General features: G+C 37.9%; 1 protein-coding gene across 1 annotated transcript in view; it reads left to right on the top strand.

Annotated features, from left to right (window-relative positions):
* Window positions 1-15,721, top strand: part of ntrk3b (neurotrophic tyrosine kinase, receptor, type 3b) — a 109,675-nt gene that overhangs the window by 48,372 nt on the left and 45,582 nt on the right. Inside the window, exons 4-11 of the mRNA XM_057340332.1 lie at window positions 5,502-5,570; window positions 9,530-9,684; window positions 10,659-10,801; window positions 10,874-11,015; window positions 13,988-14,293; window positions 14,609-14,623; window positions 15,216-15,265; window positions 15,504-15,606. Coding sequence (XP_057196315.1) covers window positions 5,502-5,570; window positions 9,530-9,684; window positions 10,659-10,801; window positions 10,874-11,015; window positions 13,988-14,293; window positions 14,609-14,623; window positions 15,216-15,265; window positions 15,504-15,606 — 983 coding nt within the window. The remainder of the gene's footprint in view (window positions 1-5,501; window positions 5,571-9,529; window positions 9,685-10,658; window positions 10,802-10,873; window positions 11,016-13,987; window positions 14,294-14,608; window positions 14,624-15,215; window positions 15,266-15,503; window positions 15,607-15,721) is intronic.

Raw genomic sequence — 15,721 nt, 5'->3', positions numbered from 1 at the left:
TGAACGTCTGAGTGGTCATTTTGATGAAGACGTATGAAATATATTATGAGAAAGACATTGGTCCATACACTAACACAGTTACCTTCACTTTTCACTTTCACTTTTCACTATAGGCTGCCTACCTAGACTATAGACCACCGCTGTTTCTACACAAGTCGTCCACCATGTTGGAACTTGTAGGTGCTATAAGGTGAGAGAGTGACTAGGAATCCGGAGGTGGGGAAAAATCTGGCTTAAGAAAGATGTAGAGGTGTTAGAATCTAAAATAAAATCTTTTACAACCACATCACTATGCAGCAACCAAGTGCGAGAATAGCTAAATGGCCATCGCCCACCTTTGCAGGGTTCTAGCCTTTAACCTATTCGTTTCAGACCCAGGTTTTTTTCAGCCAGGCTGCATCACCACAGTTACTGCTGCGACTGCGTACATCCATGTTTTGAGTTAGATCCAAGGGTTCATAGCAGAGGCGTTACATGTGAATAGCAGGGCGCATTGAAGATCAGCTGGGTTGCAGCATTGTTGATATGCCTCAGATGTTTTATTGCTCACGCTGGGATTTCAGCCAACACCGAGTTCCACTAAGAAAAACAAGACAAGAGACTAGTAGTACTCTAGTATCTTGTGTCCAAATGACTTTGAAGATGTAGGGCTTTGTACTTCACAGGTTTCATATAGATCTAGTTTCATCGTTCAGCTGGTACAGACATGCAAAGGAAAGGTTTCTTAAAGGCACAGCACCATTTTATTCTGAGGGTAATAGATTGGGGTTGAACATGTGACCCTGTCTGTGAAAACACAGATGAAGTCACTTTTATTGTGTGATTTACTATAACGTGCAGAACATTCTGTGAAAATATAACATTGATATCGTTGACCGAGTAAGGCCATGACAAATATTAAAACCAATGCTTAGGAAGCCAACTTTTGTGTAAAATAATAAAACGTAATAACAATAAAATCATTATTTCAATATATATGAGATTATAAATGATTTAGGTACTCTTTTTCAAAATCAAAATCATCTATAATTTACACTGCAGATAGCACAGGTACATCTATAAGATGTCTGCTAAAGATCTGGAGATCCGGGAAACATCTACTGTGTAAAAACATCTGCTAAACACCGTAGCAAGAGCGGTTTTACATACACTCTAAATCATAAACATGTTACAGACGTCTTCTAGATGTCTTTATGACATCTGACCCATCTAGCACACGTACATCTGTAAGACGTCTGCTAAAGATCTGGAGATCCGGGAAACATCTACTGTGTAAAAACATCTGCTAAACACCGTAGCAAGAGCGGTTTTCCATCCATTCTAAATTGTAAACATCTTACAGACGTCTTCTAGATGTCTATATGACATCTGATAGCAGACGTCTCCGAGACATATTGCAGATGTCTTGCAGATGTTAATGCAGACATCAGATAGATGTCTGTCAGATGTATGCGTGCTACCAGGGACAGCGAGAAACGCACATTACCTATTTTCATCCTTTTGAGGGCTATGACTACAGTACTTTGATGCTAATGTTGATGCTAACGGCTAATCTCATGCGACTTTAGCCTGGATTTCACAGACAGGATCACAAAGGGTTTTAACAAAGACTAAATAAGTAATGTTTGGGTTAATGTGCACAAAAACCAGCATTATATACGGGCAATATGAAATGAACCATAAAATAATGATATGACACAAGCCCTTTATTTGAAAGAAAAATCAGATGAATCTTGTCAGATCAGGTGTTATTTAATACAAAAGCGACTGTGATATTTGAACAGAACGGTCAAATAAGTTATATTCAAGCTTGTGTTTAATCTGGATTTGTACTGTTAAGTAACACCTACAAAGACATGTGCTCATACATAGATTAAATTATGTAACACAGTTAAATGAGAATCCATTAGACGCCGCTGAAGGAGAAACGGAACGGTTGAATTACTCAATCAGTTACAAATTTGACTAATACTCTGTGCAATTCACAGAGAGATTGTATGTGTGTGTGTTTGATATGGGGTGGGGGCTGTTGACACTTGAAAGCGTACTGAGCCAACAAACCCCCCTGCATCAGGCAGCATCAGAGCGCTTGTTGCTATGGCGATGAGCTTTGGCAGCCAGTAGCGCTTGTATAAAACTCGTAAGAGTTTCTAATGACCCTGAGAACAAGCTAGTTTTCTAGTCAAAACAGCTTCCTGTAAGATACGTTACTATTACTACAGCAATCTCACACATATACGTGCGTGTGAGTAGTCTATTTCTGAATCAGTAAATAAATAAAATAAGTTATTTATTTCCTGAAAATTTTCCTGGGTGTTGCTATGGTGTTGCTATAGTGTTTTGAGTGGTTTATAGATTGTTGCTATGCTGTTGCCAGGGTCCCCTGGGTGGTTGTTTTCTGTGCTAATTCCAAACAGATTCTCCCAAGTATTCAAGTTATTACATTGGATGAATCTGTGGGACTTTTTGCACGTTTTATCATTTTCTTGGTAATTCTGGAAGTCTGATCTGTTAGAAATGCAAACATAAACATAGTTTCACTACACATACCATAGTTAAACTATGGTAATACATGGTAATCAATACTTCCAACATGGTTTCTACACTTTTGCAATAATAATACCATGGTAAATTATCTCAAGACTATTGTCACCACCTGGATCATTCCACAAAACTGTAGTAGACTATAGTATTTACCATGGTAAACTGTAGTAGCATGTAGTGTATTGTTTTATATTATAGTAACTCTATACTATACTATAGTATAGTGTAATTATTACAGTATACTATAGTAAATTGATAAGCNTCATCCACCGCTGTTTTTTGCGTCAAGTGATAGTAGCTGCATGTAGTCTAGACCCTCAGAAAAACAAATATTATCAAAAAGTAAAACTTACCCCAAATCAAACAGCTCCTAAAATATACCTACAGTGTTTTTGTAAATATAAAATGTAATAGTGAGATTCGACTTCAAAAGGTTGTAGTAAAGAAAAGTTAAATGAACTAAAGCTCAATAAACACATCATGTCATACCTAAAACTGTATATATTCTATTGTTGGGTGGAAACAATCGATCGCATCACGCTGTCAATCACTCTCTCTTGAACTGTGTGAACCTTCTCTTCTCACAGCAACATACACTGAATCTGTCTATGACTCGCGCTACAGAAAGAGAACAGAAAAATGCGGGTAAAAGAAATCTAATTAAATAATCCATGCTTTTTATACGTTTTCATAAACGTATTTAAAATAACGTAATACAAACTCGCATGTGTACTGTATGTAAACAGGCAGCAGTGCTGTGCGCGCTGTGTCGCTATGAAAGCACATGTGGGCGCGAGCTGCGCACGGGACGCTCCGTTCATCCTGTATATAACAAGCAAGAAATCATACTAAACTATTTGCGCACGCGCACATAACATCTAACGAATGTTTAAATAAATACTTTTAGCCAAACTAAATGTTGTGGTGTAACGCATTATGACTATCAACGAATACTTGTAGTAAATAATATACGTTCAATAACACTATAGTAACTAGGCATTTTACTGCAGTTTACTATAGTAAATACTTTCGTATACTAGAGTTTGTTTTTCATGCGAGTCGTACTACAGGTTTGAAGAGGATCACAAAAATAAATAAGCTTGAATTATTAAAATACATCTTCCGAATGGTCCGCATCCATGACGCATCCATAACCATCATTGCTCAGAATGTGGAAAAAAATGCCTTAAAACCATTGTGTTACCAACTTTGGTCAAATATTGATGCTTAATATGATTCGCTTTGAATTACAGACTTTGAAAAGCCAATTTCGTGACGTCTGCTCCATCCTAGGTCCCTTTTAATGGACGTCCATCTTCATCTATATCCAGTAGATTTATCTTAATGCTCCCTACAACATATCATGCCTTCAGCTCTGTTGGTTAAAAGCCATTTACGAGTCCCAGACCACCTCTTTGTATTGAGTTTGTTGGCTTTTAAACCTGCAGTCTTTCATATCGTCCGCTGAACTGCTCAAGTTCTCTGTATTGATTTGGCTGCGCTGCCCCTGCAGCTGCTCCTTTTCTCTCGGCTCCTCTTGGCACCGACGGGTCCTCGTCGTGATTTCCTGCTGCATAAAAATGCTTCTCGCTTGTGTTAACTCTTTCATCAGTGGACACTGAATTATTATTTGTGTAATATATGACCCTGGACCACAAAACCAGTCATAAGTAGCATGGGTATATTTGTTGCATTAGCCAACAAATCATTGTATGGGTCAAAATGATCGTTTTTTCTTTTAAGGCAAAAATCATTAGGATATTAAGTAAAGATCATGTTCCATGATGATATTTCATAAATATCCTACTGTAAATATATGAGCAAAATCGCAAACACAAATTGGCCAGAAACACAATCCTAGTGCTTCACTAATTTTGATGTTGACGATATTTATTTGATTTAAATCAAACAAAAGTACATTTACAGGTAAACTTGGTTTACATCAGTACTTTTTTGACATTTTTGTGATAATGTTGTTCACTATAACCCTGATCTGAAATTTTCACACCGTTACATCTCTAATAGAGAGCATTAAAACAAACCTGTTTCTTCTTAGCAACGGCCTGCTACAGCGCCTCTGATGGACAACTTTAAAGGCGATTTTCTCAAGATTTATTTTTTGCACCCTCAGATTCCAGATATTCAAATAGCTGCATCTCGGCCAAATATTGTCCTATCCTAACAAACCATATATCAACGGAAAGCTTATTTATTCTTCGCTTTCAGATTATGTACACATCTCAATTTTACAAAATGTGACTGGTTTTGTGGTCCAGGGTCACATATGTGCTCTACATACAGTACGTATCACAAATATTTCCTATTCTGTATCATAGATAAGAAATAGTTTATCTGGGTACGTCTCCTTTAATAACGTTTTAAGCTTTTACATTTGTCTGTCTTTCAATGTGATGATTTATTGGTATTTTATGAAATTTAATTGACTATTTAATTTCTAAATGCATACCCCTGCTCTTTTGTACAGTACATCAAAGCACATTGTTAGACAGCACTAACCAAACCTGATCTCACTTCGAAAACGTATTTATTTTATGACGTGGTGATTTTGTATGAATTTCTATGATGTGAACTGTCCAAAAATGTATGATTATTAGAAAAAAAACAAGTAAAAGGAACAAATGAGATTATACAAATTCATCTGAATTAGCCACAGATTTGCGCTTGACAACATGACATAATTGCCATTAGATTGCATTGACTATTTGTATGATTTTATCAAAACTTCCTTTTCCCATAAACTAATGTTTCCAATCTCACCCAAATAAGATTTTAAACATTTCACAGTCGGATCGATTTTCTTGAAGTATAACATCAAGCCTAGCTTCATTTGGACATAAAGCACTTTGGGAAGTACAAAATAGATTGTGGATGCAGTTTCATTTACTGTACAGTATACTTCACAGTTAAAATCTAAACCATTGTCTTTATTTTTACAGTAACCTGTCCAGGAACCCTCTATCCACGCTCTCCTGGCAGCTTTTCCAGCATCTTCAACTCCTCGAACTGTAAGTTCACCATGAAATTGACATAAATACAGTCACCAAATGACACGATATAAACGGAGCAAAATGCATCGTTGCAGGTTGATCAGAAATGTTTTTCGCACTATTCCGTCAACTGATTCTTTTCCCTACCCCCACTCACCCCCCATGTGTCTTCATCGACATCCCAAGTGATGACACGGAAACGCTCTCTACATGTCTGTGAACAGTGGTCTTGCTTGTATTGGTTAATTAAGGCAAGGCAGTGAAATGTATTGGTCTTGTCTGTTCGGAGCCTGACCTCATTTTCTCGTTTGTCATGAATATTTCAGCAATCTACGCGCGTGTTAAGTGATGAGTTTGTTTATGGATCGTGAGCGACGACATGGTGCCGTTGTGTTGCGTATAAAATAAACAATTCTTTTTTTTTATTCGACACGGCCTGTACTCAATCTTCGTTATGGCTGAACACAACTTCACTGGCACATGCTTAATATTTTATGACGCACGCTTTTTGGCCTTTCAGAATGTATTAAGGAATTCAGGGACTGCTCTTTTTGTGCCGTCCTCAGTGATGTAGGGTGATAATGTTAAAAACAGATCCAAATGCTAGAGTAACAAATATATTTTCCAAGTAGGTGTTTGGCTTTTTTAGTAATCTTTTCAGCATAACTCAATGCAAGCGTGGAAAAGTACCGGCACATTACTTACTATTTACTATTACGTACAGCAAGACCGAGGTGACTAAGATGTTTTGTGTGCTTTTTAATTCCTGGCCAATTACAGAAGAAACTCTTTTGGTCTTAAAACGACGCATTTAGTAAATGTCAAGCATTTTCAAATCAACGGCGGTGAATGGCAACAGCAACTATGGTGACGTGTGCTGACAGGCGACGGGATTTTCAACAGCGAATTAAATCGGGCGTTTGCAGATGGTGCGTCTAATCGGCGTCATTTCCCGTGTTAAATGTCAGGAATTATTACTGTAAAATAACCCGCGGAACGTGTCGACTGACGACGACGCCTCTGAGGTCACAAGAACATGTATCCAATATTCTCTGTCGTTTACAACCGGTGTGACATGCGATCAAAATGATGGATTATATGGTTAAACTGTACTTAAGATGAAAATGAAAGCAGGCAATGCAATAAAGCCGGCAAAGTCATTCTCTTCAAGGGCACTAAGTATACAAACATTTGCAGACTCACTGCATTAGCGTCTCCTCTGTTTTTTAGACTCACAGCGGTCAACTCCATTATAAATGACTACCTCCTTTTTTCAAAGGAAGTGAAGTCAAGTATTGAATAGGATAGTAGTCTTCTACTTACTGAACACTACATAGTGTGCTTCAAAAACTGAATGAAACTATAATCAATAACAAACAGTAGTATGCTACTGGGGCGGCGCAAGTGTTTTTGCTTAGATCGTTTGGCCCAAGAACTCATGGGTTGTGTTTAATTCAGCAGTGGCGCTCACTTATTACTTTTATGACTATTATATTTTCTGATTTCATCGTTTACTAAAGGTAAAATTTTACCCAGAATAGAAAAATGTTGATTATCATCTAATGATAATTATCATCTAATATCATCGAATCTGGTAAAGTAAAAGTAAAGTCGCATTATATTGTGGGATTAAAGGGATAGTTCACCCAAATTCGAAAGTTGTGTCATCATTTACTCACCCTCATGTCATTCCAAACATGTATGACTTTCTTTCTCCTGCAAAACACAAGGGGAGATATTTTGAAGAACGATGCTAACCAAACTACATTGATCCCCATTGACTTTCATTATATGGACACAAAACCACCAAGACATTTCTCAAAATATTTCTTTGTGTTCCACAGACGAAAGAGCCATGTACAGATTTACAACCACATGAGAGTGAATAAATGATGACATAACTTTTATTTTTGAGTGAACTTTCCCTGAGTGCGGTGTGTACTACTAGTGTACTGAACCGGTTGTTTGGTTAGATGGATGGAGTAAAAGTGAAGAAAAAGAAAGAACAGAGGCCAGAAAATAATAACGCAAACTTCACTGAACGAATTGCAGATGTTATGGAGATGAATGGGTGTAGATGGGTATCAGCTCTGTAACTGTGGCGTTATAATAATGGTGTAATCTCCACAGCTAGATGAGATTCACAGGGATTATTGATTCACAGACTAAAAGTCATTGTAATATAATATTAGCCCAGGCGCTTGGAAAATGATTGCAAGATTTAACCGTTTGAGCACATACTGTGCATGTATTGTTTCATTCTCCGAATGGAAATCATCTCATTACTTTCACAGAAGTTTCTTGACTTCTTCAAAGCACATTGCATTCAGGTGCACAACTAAACCTCGTTGTGTGACGGGCTGTCAGTCATTCCTGATGACTGTCAGGATCCCCATTGGCCACTGCTAGGTTGCTTCTGACAACATAAATGATGTTTTAGTGTGAGCGTAAAGCGCATGTATAATGCTTTTTTTTGTTGTCAGGCTTTCTAACAAGAGCTTAGTTATTTTATACGAAAATACTATATACTGAATATACTGAAATTGCTAACCTTTTCAATTCTGATGTGTAAAAAGTCACGCGCTCCGTGTCGTACAGTAATGCAGTACTTGTTCTCATGGGTGACCTGATTCCTGAAGATTTGCAAAAAGGCATTTGCAAAGTAATGAAGGTCTCTGCAAACATGCGGTGTGTACAGTAGTGTGTTTTCCAACCCGTGCATACAGATTAACGGAGTAACGTTTTATGCTGAGATCAAAGGCTCCCGTTAATGATATACGGTTCATCACACTGAGCGCATCAAATCTTTTCCCAGTCAGCAAATGCGACCGACTGTATTTTACGAGGTGCAATACAGTCATTTTAAAGCAATGTCCACTTTCAGAATACATTTTGTATGCTGTCAATTCCTGTTACTGGAAGAGTTCATATGATATAAGAAGACGCTGAGCAGGGCTGGGCAAAAATACATCGAAATGCATTTTAAAATAAAATACCAAATACCTTAATTTTATGTGTATCAAAATAAACTACGAGATACAGAAGCCACAGCACGTATCTGTCAAGAACGGGTGGTGAGACGAGGAGAGAGGACCCAAACGCAGACAGCGGGTAAGGGGTATTAACAAGACATTTATTAACAAAAATACAAAACAAAGACCCACGTGGGGGTAACATAACAAAACAGGGGAATCTACAACTGGACAGGACTAAGACTAATTACACCTAACAAGACTAAGATTAATATAAACATGAACTACAAATGACTAGACTGACACGGAACAGGCACTCACCATACAAGTGACACATACACGCACAATGAACCAGCACAGGACAGAGAACAAAGGGGCATTAAATAAGGGATCAAATCAAGAGGGGACAGGTGTAGGGCATGAAACCAATAACAAGCAATAATGAGGAGACGGGGGGCCGGGAACAGAGACGAGACCGGAGAGAGTATGGCAAGCCAAAAGGGCCAAAACGCCTCTCTCCACATGAAACAAGAGGTTCTGTCATGCTTCTGCCACTAGATCAAGAAAAGCAAGACAAGATGGGGCAGAACCATGACATGTATGCTTTTCAACACAGCACATTATGTAAATTGGCAAACTATTTAGCCTAGGCTACTAAAACAAACACCAAAACTTAACATGAACTATTAAAAAAGTCAATGGAAATCTGGCAGTCTGCACGTTTCTTACCTTGACCATGCACCTTTCTTCAATATGGATCTAGTTTCTGTTTTCAAGTCTGGGAAAACTACTGAGTATCAGAGGCCGCTTTTTTATGGCATCATGTAGACTTCTTACAAAGCATTTTACAGTATTTTAAAACTACTAAAATACAATCACTGAAGTATTTTGATACAAAATATGAAGCTATTTTCATCAACCTTATCAAATTACAAAATACTAATTTGTATTTCAAATACGTACATATGTTGTATACGTACATACGGTTTGTTGTTGCGGATGCAGGAGGCTGGAGGGGGTGGTCTTTGACTGTGGATGTGACATTCGCTGGATTCAGCTCTGGCAGCAGCGAGGAGAAGCTGGGCTACACACCCAGCAGCTCTACTGCAAGAACGGAGCATACAAGATTCGCCTGAGATCAATGAGCATTGCCCACTGTGGTAGGATGTCTTGAATTATATATAATACAGCTGGAGGCTTGTGTACAGCATATACTGTGTGAATTCTACATATAGGATAACTACGCACCCATGCTACTGATGCTACTGATACGCACCCATGGTAACCAATTTCCACTCAAATACGCCAGTTACTACAGCTATGGAAATACTGTGATGCTTGTTTTTAGTCATAGCTGTTATTGGAATATGAAATAAATGAAAATGAGAGAACTAAAGCTATACTTTATTTCAATAATTGACAGAAATAAAGATTCTGAAGCTACACTTTTATAGAATTAAATGTAGTGTACTCCCTTATTAATATATTTATTTCAGTGTCCTAGAAGTATACTTCTTTTAAATTAAAATGAGGAAAAAAAGAATCTAAACTTGTCTAAAAATGACACTACTTGACTTATACTGACAAAAATATATATTTGTACATATACTTGTACTTTTTTGATAATCTTTTCAGTATTATAAGTATACTTGGCTTGTAGTTACTCTTTTAAACAAACAGCCTGTTTTCACGTTTTACATACTTTCTTATACACTTAATATGTTCTTAAGTTCACAAAGTAACAATTTAGCTTTGGGGTGGAATAGCTGAGTCAATAAAACATGCGTGAAACTTGAACCTGATTTTTTTTGTAAACAGTGATGATAATAATTTCCTTTAAACCTCTCTCAGGTGCACATGATGGTATGTTTCAAGTATAAAAATTAAGAATATAGTAGTATATTTTAAGTGCAAAAATAATATAATTAGTAAACTAGAAACATGATGTTCAGTTCACTTAATGAAGTATTTAGTAATTAAAGGATAAAAACTACTAAACTAGAGTAGAGAGTATACTTCAAAGTGTACTTTTATCAACTAAAAAAGTATTGATCTAGTATCTATTTTTACATTATCTACATGTCTACATTAGACTATTTTTACTATAGTAGGTTTTGTGTAAATTGTGTTGTAGACCTGCCAGACATCAGTGTTGCCCACAGTAACCTCACTGTGATGGAGGGAGATAACGTGACGCTCAGCTGTAACGGTTCCGGCTCTCCATTACCTGAGGTGGACTGGACCGTGCACGGCCTTCATTCCATCAACACGCACCAGGTGAGCAACATTCATCAGCTACAAATCTCCACCTGTTTACTTTCCACCTAACGCTTTGTGTCTGCCCTCCAGTCGAATGTCTACTGGCCCAACATTCACTCCATCAACCTGACGCTGGTCAACGTGAGCCGGGACGACAACGGTTTCACTCTCACCTGCATCTCTGAGAATGTGGTTGGCATGACCAATGTGTCCCTTCAGCTGGCTGTGCTCTGTAAGTTAATTTTCTTTTTGAATATGCTTAGCAACCACACACCAATGCCCTAGAAACCACCCAGAACATCCCAGAAACCGCTTACAGTAGCAACATGCTAAAAAACAATCAACACTTTATCAGTCGCATAGCAACAACCCGCTTCAACTTCAACCTGGCCGAACACCTGCAAACCCTTATTCAGAATTCAAAGGAGAAAATGCATTACTGCGAAGTCTCACAGATAACACAGTGGATTCACTTATGAACAAATATCAACGTATTTAAAACAGAACAAGGTGTATTAATATACATTTTGACACCAATTAACAGCTAAATTTGTGTTCATTCACGGTCACGTGGGAGAACGTTTACATAAAAATAAGCTTTACGCTGTGCTTTCTGTTAAAGTGGGTTAAACAGGTATAAGAAGCTAACTGGCTGGAGGCAGAATTGTGTGTGTGCGTCACATTTATCTGAACCTTTCAACTTTTTAATGGATGAAGGATGTTTCCCGCTGCCGATTTTAATGTTCCAGCACCCAGATATGATCTGACACTCAGGCATCATTATGTTCATTAAACAGCACATGATTTTAAGACAGTGGGTAGATGAAAAGCATTACATTTTATCACAGCGCTGACTAATGACCGTGACGTTAAAGTGAAATGACAGCGGCAAGATATACGGCCACCGAGTGGAAACATTTCTTATGATTGCTTTTGATAACCGAGTGCTGAGGGTTTTTATTTTTATCAAGGAAGAAGTTCATTGCTTATTGCCTCATAAAGGAACTTAAAAATTGTATGCAGTTAATCATTTTAATAAGTACGAAATCTGATGACATTGTACAAACCTTCGAAATTTGGAATCGTTCGCAATACCCAACCCTACTTCCCAGCTAACAAAAATATGCGCTAAGATCGTTATGCTAACCTTTTATGAATGTTTTAAACATTCCACTTACAACGTAAAAACAGTGTTTTAATACCAGCGTTTAATGTTTAGCAATGACATATAATGTTGATAAAACGTTCTTTTAACATTACTGCAACGTTTCGCAGGTTAATAGCTTTGAGACAATGTTAGCCAAAATTCTGAGTTAGCTGAGATCAGATTGTGATGCAAAGTTGCTATTTATTTTTTGTTTGTTTTAGCCGAATTATTTGAACACGGGCTGCCAATCTTTATTCAGAATTCAAAGAAAATAATGCATCACTGGAAGGTGATGTTGCGAACTCTCACAGATAACAAAAATGGACATACTGTTTATAAAATCGAAAAAGGTGTATTAATATACATTTTGACACCAATTAAGAGCTAAACATTTCTAAGATGGTGTGTTAATTTAATTGAGGGGAACCTTTGAACTTTGGTTTCATTTTAGAACTGGTTCTTGATACCCAACCCCAGCTAACAAAAATATGTTCCGAGACCGTTTTGCTAATTGTTTTCCCATTAAGTTTTGACAAGCAATTTCTTGTAAACGTTCTACTAACAATGTAAGAACAACAATATAATACCAACGTTTTTATAATGTTAGCGATGACATATCATATTGAAAAAAAATTATTTCAACGTTACTGCAACGTTACCGCAGCTTTTCGATAGGTTTAAGATAACGTTAGCTAAAAGTCTGAGTTAGGTGAGATCAGATTATGCTGCCAGCCAAGAAGAAATCTGTTTTTTGGTCCAATGATTTGAACGCGGGCTGCAAATCTTTATTCAGAGTTCAAAGAAACAAAATGCATTACTGAAAAGTGTTGCAAACTCTCACAAATAACACAGTTTTTGAGTGTATTTAATATAGAACAAGGTGTATTAATATTAGTTTTTAAACCAATTAACAACTAAACACTTATAAGCCAGTGTGTTCATTTCATTCAGGGGAACCTTCGAAAATCTTCATTTGCAAACATTGCAAAAAGTAATGAAAAGTAATTTCTGAATATTTTAAATGTCCCACTAACAATTTAAGAACTGAGTTTTTACATTGTTTAGCAATGACATATAATGGTCTTTTAACATTACCGTACAAATGTTTTTGGATTGCTTTGAGAGAACATTTGCTAAAATTCGGAGTTAGCTGAGATCAGAACGCGCCACCGCGTTGCTTTTGCCAGGCAGAAATCTGCAAGATGCTAATAACCTTAGCTAATAACAAAGCGCACTACCTGGATTTTTGTATTCTGATCAAAAGCTTTGCATATGAGATTCTCTCATTCTGTCTCCTGATGGGATTTCAGCAGGACTCTTTAAATGACAGGTCTCATGCAGTAGAGAGAGCAGACAGGCCGGGAGGAAGGGTGCTACTGCATGCTGATTCTAAAACACATGTCATCTGTTTAGGCGGGATGTATGCGGAGCTCGCGCTACGGGAGGGATCTCTCTCCTGTCTGGGCTCATCAGTCAGCCGAGCACAAATCACTTCTGTGAAAGAGGGCAACTGACAATAAGCACGCGTTCTCATTTGAATGACAAACAAATGCTTGCGTGTAATTTGGAATTTGAGGCTGTGGAATAATACATAGTTGGTGACAGTGAGATTGCAAGCTTCTGTGTCAATTTATGCTCTGTCCAACTACTTTGTCACCAACCTAATTTAAGAAGGTACGGTTGTGAATTGAATTGAACGGAGATTTCAAAAAGATAGCAATATGTAAGCCTTCCAGTCATTCTTCCTGTACAAAAAACTGTACTGTACTTAAAGGTCTAATGTGTCATTTTTTGGAGGGTCTACTTCGGCAAAGAAGTGAAAACATGACAACGTCTTAGCCCTGTGTCAGCCACCGTAATGCTTCGATGGGGGGGTGTGAGCCGTTGGTTGCAATTCACAACCTCACCGCTAGATGCCGCTAAATTTCATACACACCATTTCATACATTTATTATTGTTAGTTTAAAAGAAGTATACTAGTAATAGCACGCCTGAATAAACTTCTCATTTGTAAGGGTTCAACCTTCAGTCATCAGTATTATTTTTCCTCACATCAGTTCCGCCTGTAATCTTGAAGCTGGACGAGCCGGAGCGCCGCCATCACACCTGTATGGAGTTCACAGTGAGAGGATTCCCTCATCCCACACTGCGTTGGTTTCACAAAGACCGGGAGATCCTGGAGAGCGAGTACATCCGCACGGAAATGGTGGACTACCAAGATTACTTGGAAGGCTGCTTGACTTTTGAGAACCCAACGCATTACGACAATGGAAACTACACTCTTGTAGCCGCTAACTCCCTGGGTTCAGTCACTAAAACTGTGTACGGATATTTCCTAGAGCCGCCGTTCATCGAAGATGAAGGTACGTCTGCTCAGTGTTATTTTGGCATTTTACTTTGCTTTTTTTTCTCAGTCTGACAGATTCTTATATGTTACCCCTTGGTTTTTTTAATTGAGCAAAAAATACACTATTAATATTATTACAGATGATTAAATTACAGTTATTTTGGTTAATATAACAAATGATCTCCAGGTTTGGAAATATTGTTTAATCGTATATATTTGATGCTTATGCAAGGTCTAATATAGTGTATATGCTTGTATTCAAAGGTTATTTCTCATCATTTCTCAAATTTTCTTTTCTCTTTTCTCTTCCCGTGTGCTGTTGTTTTACAAGGCATAATTGAGTACAGTAAGTATCTCTCTTTTTATCTTTTTATACTGGAAGTACAGGCGGACCAACTTATATCTCATCGATATATCTCATGTCTTTGTTCATACAAAATGAAAATCGCATTCCGTACCTCTGTAATTCTAAAGAGAATACACGATTATCTCTTAACTCAAAGAGAACGGTGATGGATTCGTTCTGACATCTTGTAGGTTGCGTCTCTACATGGCTCCACTTAAATGCACCTACACCATACAGTATAAACCCTCACCTTACCCCATCCTGTACGTTTTCCTGTATCTGTACAAGAGGACATAGTTTCAATGGGATTTGACAGTGGAGACGTTTGAGCACGTACACAAGCTCTATGTGAGATGCATAGAGAGTTCAGGTTAGTGGAATAGTTTTCCGGGCCGAAGGAAGATGGCGTTCGTGCTTCGGGTGCATGATGCAGCAAACCCGCTTCACCTTTGCCATCACGGCTCAATTAAATGTCTCAATTCCTCTCGGACACCTGTGAACAAGCTACACCGGTAAAACAAACGTATCTAGAAAAGACCGAAAAGAAGTGCAGCAAGCGCAAAAACAAAAGTATTGGTTTTGTATTCTCCAGCTCCATCGCCTGAAGATGAGGCGAAGAGACCGGAAGAAGACTCGTTTGGGGTAAGATTTCTCAAAGCGACAATGTAAATGATGTCATCACTTATACGGCGTCATATTGTTACACAGACATGCTGTTATTTTCATAAGAAGAACATTTGAAAACGCCATTCTGCCTGGACCAATGTCCAGATTTGACAACTTCTTTAATGATAATGACGACATTTTCCACATTTTGATTTGGCTCTCGTGTAGTTTAACATGATTATCGTCGTGACCGTTTCATTATTGTCTTCTGCAGATGTCGATTGCTGTGCTTCTGGCTGGGTTCGGTTGCGTGTTCCTCATTGCTATTTTTGTCCTCATCAACAAATACAGCAGACGCAACAAATTTGGGATAAAAGGTAAGCGAAAGCATATTATATTATAAAAAATATTCTTTTTACGCGTTCCCGAAGTGAAGGCGACACCAACCGCGACGTGTTTCCTCAACGTTTCAGCTGTCAATCATCCTGAGGG

Source organism: Triplophysa rosa, linkage group LG1 (assembly GCF_024868665.1).
Source record: "Triplophysa rosa linkage group LG1, Trosa_1v2, whole genome shotgun sequence".
NCBI classification, from domain to species: Eukaryota; Metazoa; Chordata; class Actinopteri; order Cypriniformes; family Nemacheilidae; genus Triplophysa; species Triplophysa rosa.
The sequence above is the reverse complement of the archived record's forward strand: the minus strand, read 5'-3'. Positions and strand labels throughout refer to the sequence as shown.